Source organism: Salmo salar, chromosome 23 (genome assembly GCF_965601325.2).
Source record: "Salmo salar chromosome 23, fSalSal1, whole genome shotgun sequence".
In the NCBI taxonomy this organism is placed as follows: Eukaryota; Metazoa; Chordata; class Actinopteri; order Salmoniformes; family Salmonidae; genus Salmo; species Salmo salar.
Window position 1 is genome coordinate 20,005,745 of NC_138313.1, and position 15,433 is coordinate 20,021,177.

The 15,433-nt window shown below is 43.7% G+C and overlaps 1 protein-coding gene across 1 annotated transcript in view; it reads left to right on the top strand.

Annotated features, from left to right (window-relative positions):
* Positions 1 to 15,433, top strand: part of LOC106584145 (BMP/retinoic acid-inducible neural-specific protein 3) — a 97,356-nt gene that overhangs the window by 49,751 nt on the left and 32,172 nt on the right. Inside the window, exons 3-4 of the mRNA XM_014169064.3 lie at positions 7,574 to 7,764; positions 7,964 to 8,148. Coding sequence (XP_014024539.1) covers positions 7,574 to 7,764; positions 7,964 to 8,148 — 376 coding nt within the window. The remainder of the gene's footprint in view (positions 1 to 7,573; positions 7,765 to 7,963; positions 8,149 to 15,433) is intronic.

Genomic DNA, 15,433 nt, shown 5'->3' on the forward strand with positions numbered 1-15,433 from the left:
AATGGCAGTGTGTAACATCACATCAGCATGCGTGCCTACACAGCACATATGAGATCAGAATTTTTACACTCACAGTGTTTTAATATTGTAGTTTGTAAAGCTTTATTTGCATATTTTCCAGCATGCCTTTCAAGTGAATGTGAGAGACACCCACCCATGACTGTGTTTGTAAGTGACAGAGACATGGTTGTTGCATTCAATAACTTCTATTCCTGAAGCCTTTACCAAGTAACTGCCTAAGTGAATGTGTTTGAATTAAAAGTAAACCCTTATGACTAAACAGTATGTTTTGAAAGTATTCAGACCCCTTCATTTTCCCCACATTTTGTTACATTATAGCCTTATTCTAAAATGTATTAACATGTTTTCCTCATCACTCTACACACAATACCCCATAATGAGAAAGCATAAACAGGATTTTAGGCATTTTTTAAAATGTATTCACAATAAAATCAGAATCACCTTATTTACATAAGTATTCAGACCCTTTGCTATGAGACTCTAAATTGAGCTCAGGTGCAACCTGTTTCCATTGATCATCCTTGAGATGTTTCTAAAACTTGATTGGAGTCCACCTGGGGTGAATTCAATTGATTGGGCATGATATGGAAAGGCACAAAACTGTCTATATAAGGTTCCACAGTTGACAGTGCATGTCAGAGCAAAAACCAAGCCATGAGGTTGAAGGAATTGTCCGTAGAGTTGCACTTCTTCCCTAATATGGGTCTCAGTCACCTGGGGTCCAGAGAGGGGAGAAGTCAGACTTGTCTATCACATGTCCCTGGTGCTATGCAGAATATCAGATAGAAAAGAGGACAGGAGGGAACATTGTCTTCATATGTGAATGTGTCTTTACCTATTTTAAACTATGTGAATGTATGGCTTGATTAACGGGGAACCAATTACTTGTGTCCACAATGTTTGTGTGCCAGTCACGCCCTCCTTTGGCCTTGGGGAAGGTAAGGTCTGACACAAGATGTGTGGGGTAGTGTCTGGACAATTGTTCGTCATCTCTGATGTACAATTGTACGTCACCTATCCTGGGATAGTGTATGACCCAGAGACTCACTCCCCTCAGCACTTTACATTTGATTTACGCCATAGAATGAGTTGGTGTTTCTGTACTGTGAAGTACAAGGGACGAGATCAGAGCCTTGTCTTAGGGGCCAAACTCTGTACAATAAGAACAATCTTCATAACAAATGCTATCTGGCTGGGGGATACTCCTTTCTCATATATCAAGTCTCACCTTGTGACCCATTCCATGCATCTGTTGTTTGTCATGTAGACCAAGATGGTGTATCTTTGATATTAAATATATGTTTTATTACTTGTATCAGAGCTGCTCGCCACAACACTTGGGAGTGTTGAGTCGACCAGCCTCAATATTGTGGAAGCAATTGCTCTATGCTCCCTTATTAACCTCTTACATCTAGACGTTCCGCTAGCGGAACACCTGCTCCAATATCCAATGATAGGCGGGGCGCGAATTACAAATTCCTAAAAAATACAAAAACTTCAATTTTTCAAACATATGACTATTTCACAGCATTTTAAAGACAAGACTCTCCTTTATCTAACCACACTGTCCGATTTCAAAAAGGCTTTACAGCGAAAGCAAAACATTAGATTATGTCAGCAGAGTACCTAGCCAGAAATAATCAGACACCCATTTTTCAAGCTAGCATATAATGTCACAAAAACCCAGAAGACAGCTAAATGCAGCACTAACCTTTGATGATCTTCATCAGATGACAACCCTAGGAAATGATGTTATACAATACATGCATGTTTTGTTCAATCAAGTTCATATTTATATCAAAAAACAGCTTTTTACATTAGCATGTGACGTTCAGAACTAGCATACCCCCCGCAAACTTCCGGGGAATTTACTAACAATTTACTAAATTACTCACGATAAACGTTCACAAAAAGCTTAACAATTATTTTAAGAATTATAGATACAGAACTCCTCTATGCACTAAATATGTCCGATTTTAAAATAGCTTTTTGGTGAAAGCACATTTTGCAATATTCTAAGTACATAGCCCAGCCATCACGGGCTAGCTATTTGTCATGTTTGTCGTCGGTGAATGAGGACCAAAACGCAGCAGGTATGTGAATGCTCATCTTGATTTTTAATTACTCTCAAAATGAACATACAAAAATAACAAACACGAAAAACGAATGAACGAACGACAATAACAGTCTGACTAGGCACACGGCTAAGCACAGAACAATCACACACAAAACACACACACAAACCCTAATATATGGGACTCTCAATCAAAGGCAGATAGACAACACCTGCCTTCAACTGAGAGTCCTAACCCCAATTAACCAAACATAGAAACACACACACCAGACTAACCATAGACTACAAACACATAGACCATCAACCAAAAACCCGGAAATACTAAATCAAACACCCCTTTACACAAACACACCACCCCGAACCACATAAAACAAATACCCTCTGCCACGTCCTGACCAAACTACAAAAACAATTAACCTTATACTGGCCAGGACGTGACAGTACCCCCCCCTTAAAGGTGCTACCCCAGAAGCACCTTAACAAAAAATAACCCCAAGCAACACCAAAAAAAAATCCCCTTTTCAAAAGGGAGGGAAGGGAGGGTGTCTGCTGTCAACGACGGCACTGTGCTCCACCCCCCCTCCCCAACCCACCTATTTCTGGAGGTGGCTCTGGTTCCGGCCGTTCCAGGCTGTCGGGCCACTCTGGCATCGCCGAGGGGCAGTCGGGCCAGTCTGGCATCGCCGGGGGGCTGTCGGGCCAGTCTGGCAGTTCGGGACAGTCTGGGCAGTCTGGCAGTTCGGGACAGTCTGGGCAGTCTGGCAGTTCGGGACAGTCTGGGCAGTCTGGCAGTTCGGGACAGTCTGGGCAGTCTGGCAGTTCGGGACAGTCTGGCCACTCCGGCAGTTCAGCGCAGTCTGGCCACTCCGGCAGTTCAGCACAGTCTGGCCACTCCGGCAGTTCAGCACAGTCTGGCCACTCCGGCAGTTCAGCGCAGTCTGACCTCTCTGGCGACTGTTGACTGGCGGGCAGCTCTGACGACTGTTGACTGGCGGGCAGCTCTGACGACTGTTGACTGGCGGGCAGCTCTGACGACTGTTGACTGGCGGGCAGCTCTGGTGACGACTGTTGACTGGCGGGCAGCTCTGGTGACGACTGTTGACTGGCGGGCAGCTCTGGTGACGACTGTTGACTGGCGGGCAGCTCTGGTGACGACTGTTGACTGGCGGGCAGCTCTGGTGACGACTGTTGACTGGCGGGCAGCTCTGGTGACTGTTGACTGGCGTGGCTGGGTTGACGCACTTGTAGCCTGGTGCGTGGTGCTGGTACTGGGCTTACCAGATTATGTACACGCACCTCCAGGCTAGTGCGGGGAGCGGGAACAGGACGAGTCGGACTGGGTTGACGCACTTCCGGGTCCGCACGAGAGACAGGAGCTGGAAACCCAGGGCTATGGAGGCGCACAGTCGGTCTCGATCTTACCTCCTGCACAACCCGTCTTGGCTGGATGGAACTAGTAGCCCTGTAAGAGCGGGGTGCTCGTACAGGGCAGACTGGGCTGTGCAGGGGCCTGATGGTAGCCGTGCGTAGAGCGGGAGTTGGGTAGCCTGGTCCTCGGAGGCGTACCGGCGACCAGATGCGCTGCGCAGGCATCCTCCTACCAGGCTGGATGCCCGCTCTAGCACGGCACCTGCGAGGGGCTGGAATAACGCGCACCGGACTGTGCGTGCGTATGGGTGAGAGAGTGCGCTCCTCAGCGAAACATAGCGCTCTCCACCCCATACGCTCCTCCATATAACCACGGGTAGCTGGCTTCCGGCTCTTCTTACGCCTAGCCAAACTACCGTGTGCCCCCCCAAAAAAAATTCTTGGGGGTGCCTCTCGTGCTTCTCCCTCAGCGCGTACTTGGCCTCGTACCTACGCCTCTCTGCCTTGGCTGCCTCAATTTCCCACTGCGGGCGGCGATAATCCTCAGCCTGGTGCCAAGGTCCGGCCCCGTCCAGAACTTCCTCCCAGGTCCATTTCTCCCGCCAGTCCAACTCGAAGTCCCTCTACTCCTTCTTCTGCTGCTTGGTCCTTGAGTGGTGGGTGATTCTGTCACGGTTGTCGTTGGTAGAAATGGAAGACCAAAACGCAGCAGGTATGTGAATGCTCATCTTGATTTTTAATTACTCTCAAAATGAACATACAAAAATAACAAACACGAAAAACGAACGAACGACAATAACAGTCTGACTAGGCACATGGCTAAGCACAGAACAATCACCCACAAAACACACACACACAAACACACCCTAATATATGGGACTCTCAATCAAAGGCAGATAGACAACACCTGCCTTCAACTGAGAGTCCCAACCCCAATTAACCAAACATAGAAACACACACACCAGACTAACCATAGACTACAAAGACATAGACCATCAACCAAAAACCCGGAAATACTAAATCAAACACCCCTTTACACAAACACACCACCCCGAACCACATAAAACAAATACCCTCTGCCACGTCCTGACCAAACTACAAAAACAATTAACCTTATACTGGCCAGGACGTGACACTATTTAGACACCCGGCAAGTTTAGCCTTCACCAAAATCAGATTTACTATAACAAAAATGTTATTACCTTTGTTGTCTTCGTCAGAATGCACTCCCAGGACTGCTACTTCAATAACAAATGTTGGTTTGGTCCCAAATAATCCATCGTTATATCCGAATAGCGGCGTTTTGTTCGTGCGTTCCAGAAACTATCCGAAATGGTAAATCAGGGTCGCACGCATGGTGCAATTCGTGACAAAAAAATTCTAAATATTCCATTACCGTACTTCCAAGCATGTCAACCGCTGTTTAAAATCAATTTTTATGCAATTTATCTCGTAAAAAAGCGATAATATTCCGACCGGGAATCTCCTTTTCGGCAAACAGAGGAAAAATCACAAAGACGGGGGCGGCCAGGGCACGCGCCTAAGCCCACAGTCCCTTGATCGGCCACTTGAGAAAGGCGATAAGGTGTTTCAGCCTGGGGCTGGGATGACGACATTCAGGTTTTTCCCGGGTTCTGAGCGCCCATGGAAGACGTAGGAAGTGTCACGTTAGAGCAGAGATCCTTTGTAAAAGATAGAGATGGCAAAGAAGTTCAAGAAATGGTCAGACAGGCCACTTCCTGTAAAGGAATCTCTCAGGTTTTGACCTGCCATTTGAGTTCTGTTATACTCACAGACACCATTCAAACAGTTTTAGAAACTTTGGAGTGTTTTCTATCCAAAGCCAATAATTATATGCATATTCTAGTTACTGGGCAGGAGTAGTAACCAGATTAAATCGGGTACGTTTTTTATCCAGCCGTGAAAATACTGCCCCCTAGCCATAACAGGTTAATAAGGTTTGAATAAAGTAATATCCTGATTGGTGATTGACCTTGTCTCTCCTCATTATTGATTAGAATTTCCACGACAATATACAATCCATGTTGTGACGACCCTCCCACTCTGTCTGCCGTATTCTCTCTCTTTGCTCTTGTTTCCTTATTAGGATGCCAGTGGGCGGAGCTGGGAGGGTCGTCAACTACATGGGAAACACCTGGGCCCGGGTGTGTCCCATGATAAATAGATCTCTGCCACATTCATTGAAGAGACTCTCTCCATGCGGACACACTATGTTTATTTGTATATAGGTTACCTTTGTTAATAAATATATATTTTGTTATTCCTTGTCTCCATGTTCTCCCTTTTGTTACGAGCTTTGAGCCGGTTCGTGACAATGTCTCAATTGTCTCAATTATTCTTTAACCTGTCTCCTCCCCATCATCTACTCTGATTGAAGTGGATTTAACAAGTGACATCAATATGAGATCATAACTTTCACCTGGATTCACCTGGTCAGTCTATGTCATGGAAGGAACTGTTCTTAATGTTTTGTATACTCTGTACATTTCATAATGACTTTAGTTATGGCCTAGTTATCCTCAACATTGTGATCTGAAACTCTTGGCTCATGGGCCACATCAAACCTCCAAGTCACAATAAGATGGTTTGTGAAGTGATTAGTAATTCCTATCGGAATCCAGCCAGAGTAAGAATATCCAACAATTTGAATATTTTATCACCCACAACCTGTATTCAAAATGACTGCTATTGTGAAGGACTTTATACAAAAAAGACTACCTAAACCATCTAAATTGTAACAACCATCTCAGTAACAGGTGCAATTACAGATTGGATTAGTTCAGTTCAGATAATCAATGTTTATGCAGAAACACAGATATTAAAATAAGTTTCTAAAAATAAACCTGCAACAAAGCATTCTGGGAAAATATGAACAAGACCCCTTCCACGTCTTTTTTTACTCAGGGTTAATGGAAATGAACTCAACACAGTTGAGTAACAACACCACATAATGTTGATTCCAAAGTGATTCATTTAACACTTCGTTTATTCACCACGTGGTGTCAATTGCAATCCCACTGGTGTTAAAGCTGCAATATGTAACTTTTTGGCCGATCTGACCAAATTCACATAGAAATGTGAGTTATAGATATAGTATCCTTGCTGTGGTGGAACACTCGCAACATGGACTGCTTATAATGGAATAATACACCTCAGCAGCACTCATGTCTGACAGCTTTACAATTATCCTTTCCATACCAGGCTTGACCACTAAACCCTGGTTATTATGGGCTATTTGAGCCACATGGTAATCTAGATAAAAACCATTGGAACCCTGCTCTGCCAGCATGGATATCAAGACCCTTTATCCTCATCAGAGGGTCTTAGCCTCTACAGAGGACCCTTGAGAGCAGCTCATCAGCACAGTGTGTGTGTGTGTGTGTGTGTGTCGTGTGGTGTGTGTGTGTGTGTGTGTGTGTGTGTGTGTGTGTGTGGTGTGTGTGCTTGCGCCCTTTGAGCAGAATGTCTTCCCCAGTGATTACAAACCAGTCCAGCCGCAGGGCATCACAAGCCACTCTACACAACCGAGATTGCACCATTGTGTAAAAAGTGTTGGGGAAGGACAGTGTTTTCATGATAGGCACAGAGCAATTATCAGAACACATTGAAAACAGCATGGCACCATTCATCTTTTAGGAAATGGCACATAAAGATCCAAATGTCACCGGAGTTGATGTGGCAGACATGATATCTTCCACCCAGCATGGCCCGAATCTGAATATGAGTCTTCTAATGCAGCCCAAGCTGTGTCCTTCTGTCCACTCTGCAATTAGAACAGTATAATCCTATGTTTTATTCTTCTTTCAATACTCAAAGCACAGATAGACATTGGCCTCATCCTGGGGCGGGGCCAGGGCCTCTGCAGACCTTTAGATGGTCCACTCTTCATTATGGCAGAGGGCACTGGGGTTGTGGGCTGGGTCTGGCTGTAACATGCTCTTGAGCCCTTTTTCTCTCTCTTCACTATGACTATGATAGAGGGTGTTTGCTAATGGAGTGTGCCCTGCCAGTGTGTGTGTGTGTGTGCATCCCTGCCTGTGAGTTTGTTTGTGTGTGTGTGCGTACTAATGTTTGTGTGTGACATTGCAGGGAGTTTGGCCGCTGGAAGGTGAACAGCCTGGCTCTAGAGAGACAGGATAACAATGGTCTGGCTCTGCCTCTGGACCCCGAGTTCCTTCAGACCATAAGGCACCTGGGCAGACGGCCCAGCCTCAGCTCTATCACAGACAGCATCATCAGGAAGTACGGAACACACTTCCTACTCTCAGCCACCCTGGGGGGTAAGAATAATAAACATTTTATTTATTGGTGTAATGATTGGAAGGCCTATTTCTTTCCACTCAATCTGTATGCTGCTGATTCTCAGCTTCAGAAACACATTCTCTCTGTGCTGTATAGGTGTCGTGTTGGATGTGGACTATTCCCGGCCCAGTTCTCAGTGCATATTCTGCGCCATTCTGTGCCCTTGTTTGTGTTTAGGGGAGGAGTCGTTAAGGATCTTTGTGGACAAGCGGAGGTTGAGTAGGACAGTGGAGGCAAGCGAGGCCAACGGTACGGCCGTGACTCTGGAGGCACTCCACCAGCTGGCTGCATCCTACTTCATCGACAGGGAAGGCACCTTGCGCAAGCTGCACCACATCCAAATAGCATCCACAGCCATCAAGGTAACCATACAATGGTTAGAATAAATCTAGCAGTTTTGCTTTGTAGTTCCATCTGTGATGTGTGCTGTAGTTGTGTCTGTTGGCTCCAGGATGAAAGTTTCCTAAATAGCAGGATGTGTGTTTGATTTAAATATCATCAATCCATTCCATCTTTCATTCCAAGAGCCCTCTAGCTGGGACCATCATTATTACTGAATAATGAGTCTGATCGGCTGAGTTTGCCCTTTGCACAGCAGGACGTTTGGCAGTTTCCATGTGAGCCTGTGATATATTTACATGTAGCTGTGACAATGACAGGATTATCAATGAGGAATTTCCCTTGCACAGGCACCTTGTATTAAAGCGGTGTTTCCCGAATGGTAGTTTTGGACGAGCTGGTAAGCCATCCCAGCTAATTTAAGTTTCTTTAAGTCATTGTATAAAACTACACTGCTTGACTGTTTTGTTCATAATGAGGCTTTGGGAACCACTGTGACGGTCGTCCCTAACAGAATTATACAGCTGAGTGTTTATTCCTAACATTATCTGAGATTAATTAAAAACTCACTTGCTGTTTGAAAGCGTCCTTCCATTTATCATTGACTCATCCCAGTGCTATCCCATCATGGGCAACCACAGACAGATAAGGCATAGTCATTAAATTGAATTGGCAAAAGGACACATCATGGCTGCGTTGGAAGTGTCCTCATGGACAAAGTGTTGCTAAAATCCTCTGATTAAGATGAATGGAGCAGAAGTCCTCGGAGTTGCATTTGTTGGGAGGCAGTTTCAGGTGACTGATGTGAAATATTCACAGCATCAGCAGGCTTTAATTCAGGCCATGGATTTCTACCTCACTAAGATGAAGATGGATGGCAAGAAAAAAGCGTCTCAGAGAGAGCACCGGACAATGGCTTTTCGAGATTTTCAAGAGGAGAAAACCCTGAAGCTACTGTATTTAATTTTGTAAAATTTTATTGCACCTTTATTTAACCAGGTAGGCCAGTTGAGAACAAGTTCTCATTTACAACTGCGACCTGGCCAAGATAAAGCAAAGCAGTGCGATTAAAAACAACAACACAGAGTTCCACATGGGATAAACAAACGTACAGTCAATAACACAATAGAAAAGTCTATGTACAGTGTGTGCAAACGTAGTAATATTAGGGAGGTAAGGCAATAAATAGGCCATAGAGGCGAAATAATTACAATTTAGCATTAACACTGGAGTGATAGATGTGCAGATGGTGACATGCAAGTAGAGATACTGGGGTGCAAAAGAACAACAAAAAGAACAATATGGGGATGAGGTAGTTGGGTGTGCTAATAACAGATGGGCTGTGTATAGGTACAATGACTGGTAAGCTGCTCTGACAGCTGATGCTTAAAGTTAGAGAGGGAGATATGTCTCCAACTTCAGTGATTTTTACAATTCGTTCTAGTCAATGGCAGCAGAGAACTGGGAGGAAAGGCGCCCAAATGAGGTGTTGGCTTTGGGTATGACCAGTGAAATATACCTGCTGGAGCGCGTGCTACGGGTGGGTGTTGATATGGTGACCAGTGAGCTGAGATAAGGCAGGGCTTTACCTAGATGACCTGGAGCCAGTGGGTTTGGTGATGAATATGTAGCGAGGGCCAGCCAACGAGAGCATACAGGTCGCAGTGGTGGGTGTTATATGGGCCTTTGGTGACAAAACAGATGACACTGTGATAGACTAAATCCAATTTGCTGAGTAGAGTGTTGGAGGCTGTTTTGTAAATGACATCGCCGAAGTTGAGGATCGGTAGGATGGTCAGTTTTATGAGGGTATGTTTGGCAGAATGAGTGAAGGAGGCTTTGTTGCGAAATAGGAAGCCGATTCTAGATTTAATTTTGGATTGGAGATGCCTAATGTGAGTCTGGAAGGAGAGTTTACAGTCTAACTAGACACCTAGGTATTTGTAGTTGTCCACATATTCTAAGTCTGAACCGTCCAGAGTAGTGATGCTAGTCGGGTGGGCGGGTGCGGGCAGCAATCGGTTGAAGAGCATGCATTTAGTTTTACTAGCATTTAAAAGCAGTTGGAGGCCACGGAAGGAGTGTTGTATGGTATTGAAGCTCGTTTGTAGGTTTGTTAACACAGTGTCCAAAGAAGGGCCAGATGTAAACAGAATGGTGTCGTCTGCATAGAGGTGGATCAGAGAATCACCCACAGCAAGAGCGACATCACTGATATATACAGAGAAAAGAGTCAGCCCAAGAATTGAACCCTGTGGCACCGCCATAGAGACTGCCAGAGGTCCAGACAACAGGCCCTCCGATTTGACACACTGAACTCTATCTGAGAAGTAGTTGGTGAACCAGGTTAGGCAGTCATTTGATAAACTAAGGCTATTGAGTCTGCCGATAAGAATGCGGTGATTGACAAGAGTTGAAAGCCTTGGCCAGGTCGATGAAGACGGCTGCACAGTACTGTCTTTTATCGATGGCGGTTATGATATCGTTTAGGACCTTGAGCATGGCTGAGGTGCACCCATGACCAGCTCGGAAACCAGATTGCATAGTGGAGAAGGTACGGTGGTATTCGAAATGGTAGGTGATCTGTTTGTTAAATTGGCTTTCTAAGATTTTAGAAAAGCAGGGCAGGATGGATATAGGTCTATAACAGTTTGGGTCTAGAGTGTCACCCCCTTTGAAGAGGGGGATGACCGCGGCAGCTTTCCAATCTTGGGGATCTCAGACAATACGAAAGAGGTTGAACAGGCTCTCAGGGGAGGGGAGGGGGGGGGGGGGGCTTGGGCAAGTTTCTGTGGGGGGTGCAGAGCTGTTGGCCAGGGTAGGGGTAGCCAGGTGGAAAGCATGGCCAGCCGTTAGAAAAATGCTTACTGAAATTATCGTAGATTTATCAATGGTGCCAGTGTTTCCTTGCCTCAGTGCAGTGGGCAGCTGGGAGGAGGTGCTCTTATTCTCCAGTGTCCCAAAACTTTTTGGAAGTGTAACACTCCAGGTAAAAAATAAAGGGAATGTGAAAATGAAATAGATGAAGAGAGGAGGGGAAGTGGTGCCTCTACAATTACACATGAGAGATGAATCATCGGTTCCATTTCAGTAATTTCTTCTAGAGCGCGCCCCATTTGTCAGCCCTTTTGGATATGAGTTAAGGTGTCTCACGCTGTCCGTAATAAATGGTGCTTTAACCTACCAGTGAGCATGGAACACTAACAGGAAACACTAAAAGCACCAGGTGGACATAAATCTGGTGGTTTAAGTTTGATTTACAACTCAGGTCAATTTCTACTGAGGTGTATTACAATTAGCCTGAAAAACAACTAGCCATCGATGTGAGAAAGGACAAAGGAGTATTTTTCACCCAATTTTCTGGTCTACTAGGATGTGGTGTTCAGTCATTCATGTCCTGTTATGGTTCATTTGTAGGAGAATTAAGAGAATTTGTTAGGCTGAGCTTTGGAACGCAAGATAAATCTAGTGAGAAATGACAGTAGCAGCAGTTCAAGATGTAGAACGGATTTGATGGGAAAACTGTAGCTATTTGAATATGTAAATGATAGAATAACACTAGTTTGTCAAGGTAGTCAGAACACATCATCAAATACATAAAGAAAGGTATTATGATCATCAGACAAATTACTGTCATCACTGAATGATGGGACAACATAATTTACTTTAAGATTTTGCTTGTTGGCTAGACTAGCCCAGACCAGGGATGGGCAACTACAGTCCTCGGGGAGAGAGTGTAACTTTCCCCCCATCCCTAGCAAACACAGCTGATTAAACTAATTAAACTAATTGCATTCTAAACTGAAGCTCATGATTAGTTGATTATTGGTGTCAGGTTTGTAAGCTGGTGCTGGGACAAAAGTGACACCAATCAGGACTCCGGGGACTGGAGTTGTCCACACCTGGCTTAGACCGTACTTAGCGGCAGATGGCAAAGAGATGGTCTGATTGGCCCGTCTGTATTTGTTAAGGCTTGTGATTCAATTTCAGATAGAACCGTATAGAGCCAAGGGGTTCAAATGGGTTTATGCAGATCAAACTTACTCGTTTTTCCTTTTTTTCCCCACTTTACTTTATCAAAAATCTAACTTCACAGACATATGAAGAACCATCTGAAGATATGTTACTGACTGATTTTTGACAAAATGTCAGAACCTTATAGTATCAAGGTCTCGATGTCCTCCCCCTCAAGAAAAAGGTACCCTTGGATGCAAAAACAAGAGTAACTTTTATTTTCTATCAAGGTCATAGAATCTTGGGGAAATTTACAAATTTAGATAAAGGTATGAGCTGTAGCCAGCTTCACTTACCGTTAAACCTCTGTCTGGGTCGTCAGTCAAGCTTCTCAATCGCAAGCTGTGAGTAAAGTAACTTAAACCAGCTCGGTTTACTCTCTGCAATGTTGTCTGGTCAGAGCACCTGAATTATTAAGCTCTGAGAGGTTAGCTGGCAACATTTTTACTTCATGTAAAGTCAATCTGGTGACATCACAATCATGGCAAAATGTTTTCCTACTAATTATTTGCCTTCTTTTGAAATGTTATCATGTTTCAAAGCCAAATCCAAGTTGCAATGAAGTAGGCTAACCTTAGCTTGTTAAGGTAGCTAGCTAACATCAGCTATGCTAGCAATGATAGTGTAAGCCAGGAAAACTGTGGTTTTAAAACCTCTTGCCGGAATCCTCAAAGAATGTCTAAACAAGCATAAACACATCTAGGATGTAAATGGGGATATGCAGCGTTGACTAAGGTTATGCCTCAGTGATTAAAAACAGGCCGATTCTTTGTGGCGCTGTGAAAGAAGCAATTTCCAAAGAAGTGCCGGTCCTTATGAAACATTAATGGCATTCAATATTTTTCTAAACAGGTTGGAGTACAGGCCTCTTAATACCTATTGTTATTCAAATATATGACATCTCTGGCTCATTTACTGGCATTTTATGCTGCTTTTTTGGAATTATCCATTGGTTGAATTAACAAAAGGCATGAATCTTTCTCTGCCTTAGTGGTAGTATAATAATATTAACGCTTGCATTTAGAAAATAATTGAGCTTCCAAGACACTTGAGGCAATGCACCATGCATATTAAAATATGAAAGGTTTGTTACTGCACTACTTTTGAGCACTTTTGCCGTTCTCCCAGCCATTAGCTATTCCCAAACTAGCGGTTAGCTAGTTAGACCTTTAAACAAGTCTTAAACAAGGCATTTTTAAGACATCCTTGCCTGAATCAGAGGAAGAATGCATGCTTCATGAGGAGTGAGTGAAAGAATACTGGTGCTGACTAATAGTACTGCATGATGATGCATACTAGACACATCCCCTCCCAGGGCCGGCCCTAGCCTTTTGAGGGCCCTAAGCGAGATTTGGTTGGGGACCCCTCCAGCTCATGGGCAAAACATTTTAATGGCTCTACTCTTGATTATTTTCCCCTCTCCGGGGTAAGAAAAAGTACATTTGCTGCAATTTGACAATTTCTTTCCATGGGGTGTACAGATATTGTATAAGTTAATATTTTAAAGCAAGTGTTCTGCAATTTTACTTTTTTCATAGGGTGGAGAGAAAGTTTAGCAATTGTATAACTAATTTCATAATTCTACTCCTTTTGCCTTGGGGTGGAGAGAAATGTGCAATTTTTACAGCTAATTTCCTGAAATTCTACACATTTTGCCATGACTTATGCCATGTTAATATGATATCTTACGGAGAGTGACTAACAAAATCAATGGGGGCCCCCACGGGGTTCGTGCCCTTCGTGCCCGGTTGGTAATTCGGCCATGAGTACTACAAGTTCAGATAGCTGGCTAGATGAATTTACCAATATAAAAAAAAAAAGTTGACATGGGCTAATTGACAACTGCTGATGCACAACCACATCTTTAAATTTTACCTTGTGTATTCTACTATTCTAATTCTCAACAGTAAGTAGAGACCCCGACTAAGTTTAGTTTTTTTGTCGGCCCCCTAATGACCACTTATGTTGCTCATACCTGGGGCCAGCCCTGTCCCCTCCTAATCACATAACCAAGCAACACAAAAAATTATTCCAGGAAAGCCTTTAAGAGCAATCACCAGATCCATTAATTGTAGCTGTTAGAATTTCTAATAGTCAGCGTGATTTAATTGCACTCGATTATGGCATATTAATACAATCCTCCCTCTCTCTACCCACTCCCCATCTCCAATCCATCTCATTTAAATGTTTCAATTTATATTCAGGCAATTTCCCAGTTAATGACAGCGCCCAAAGCCCCCGTAAGTTACTGTCCATACTGAAATATACAAATCACTGTTTAGAGTTTTTTTTTTTTCAAAATCAATTTCTTATAGAAACAACTAAGTGTGCACATGCTCTGCTCCGCTGGGTCCTTGTTGCACATGGTCTCATTGCTATGCATTGAAAACCCAGCTTTAGATTTGCATTCGGTCAATTTTCCCTTTAAGTCGGACATCTGTCTGTGTTAGAAATTAATCTGCCCATCCCTGTAGACACATCTGGGATTTTAATTAACTATGTCGAAGCATCAATAAAAAAAGAATGGAAATGCTGGCGATGGGCCTGCTAAAGTTCTGGTTCTTTTTCCTCGCTTTGTCTCGTTCTCTCTTTCTCTCCTTCTCCTTTTCAAAGTAACTCAAACCTCAATGTTGAGTAACTCAAACCTCAATGTTGAGTGACAATTTTAATTAACATCTTGTGATTATCATATAATGAATAACTGATACTTACGTCATGGATAAGGTTGGTCATGGTTCTGGTGTCTCAATACTTTGAAGGATAGAGACCTTTTGACACAGTTCAGTTTTTCTTTTTCTTTCTCGTGTCTCACCCTTCCCTATGTTTTTTTTCCCTAGTGACCTTAAAGTAGGTGTCAAAGAAATCTGACTGTTCTGCCCACAGACGGAAAGGAAAAGTGTGTCCTTTCTGCTGGATATACAGTAGAATCACAGGTACTCATTAATCTACACTGGCAATGTAGTTACTTTTAAGGAGCCACTGGTGGAAGGGGAGAACCATTTTTAAGTGACAGGGAGGGAGATGGATAAACCTGCCAGTTTGTCTTGGGAGGATGGCAGAGGAACCTTGATATACGGGAGCTTTAAATCAGCCTTTTGTCAATGATGATTGAGCTGTGATTGTTCACAATCTTACCGCCCACTCAGAGAACAGATATTCTGTCTTTCAGGTTTGTCAGCGTGAATCTAGTGATTTCTTTTCTTTCTTCCCTTTGTCTCCGAAAAGGTTTTTTATATATTTATTTTTTAGAATCCACATTATCTGCCCTGTGTCAGATGACAGGGCTTTTGGGTT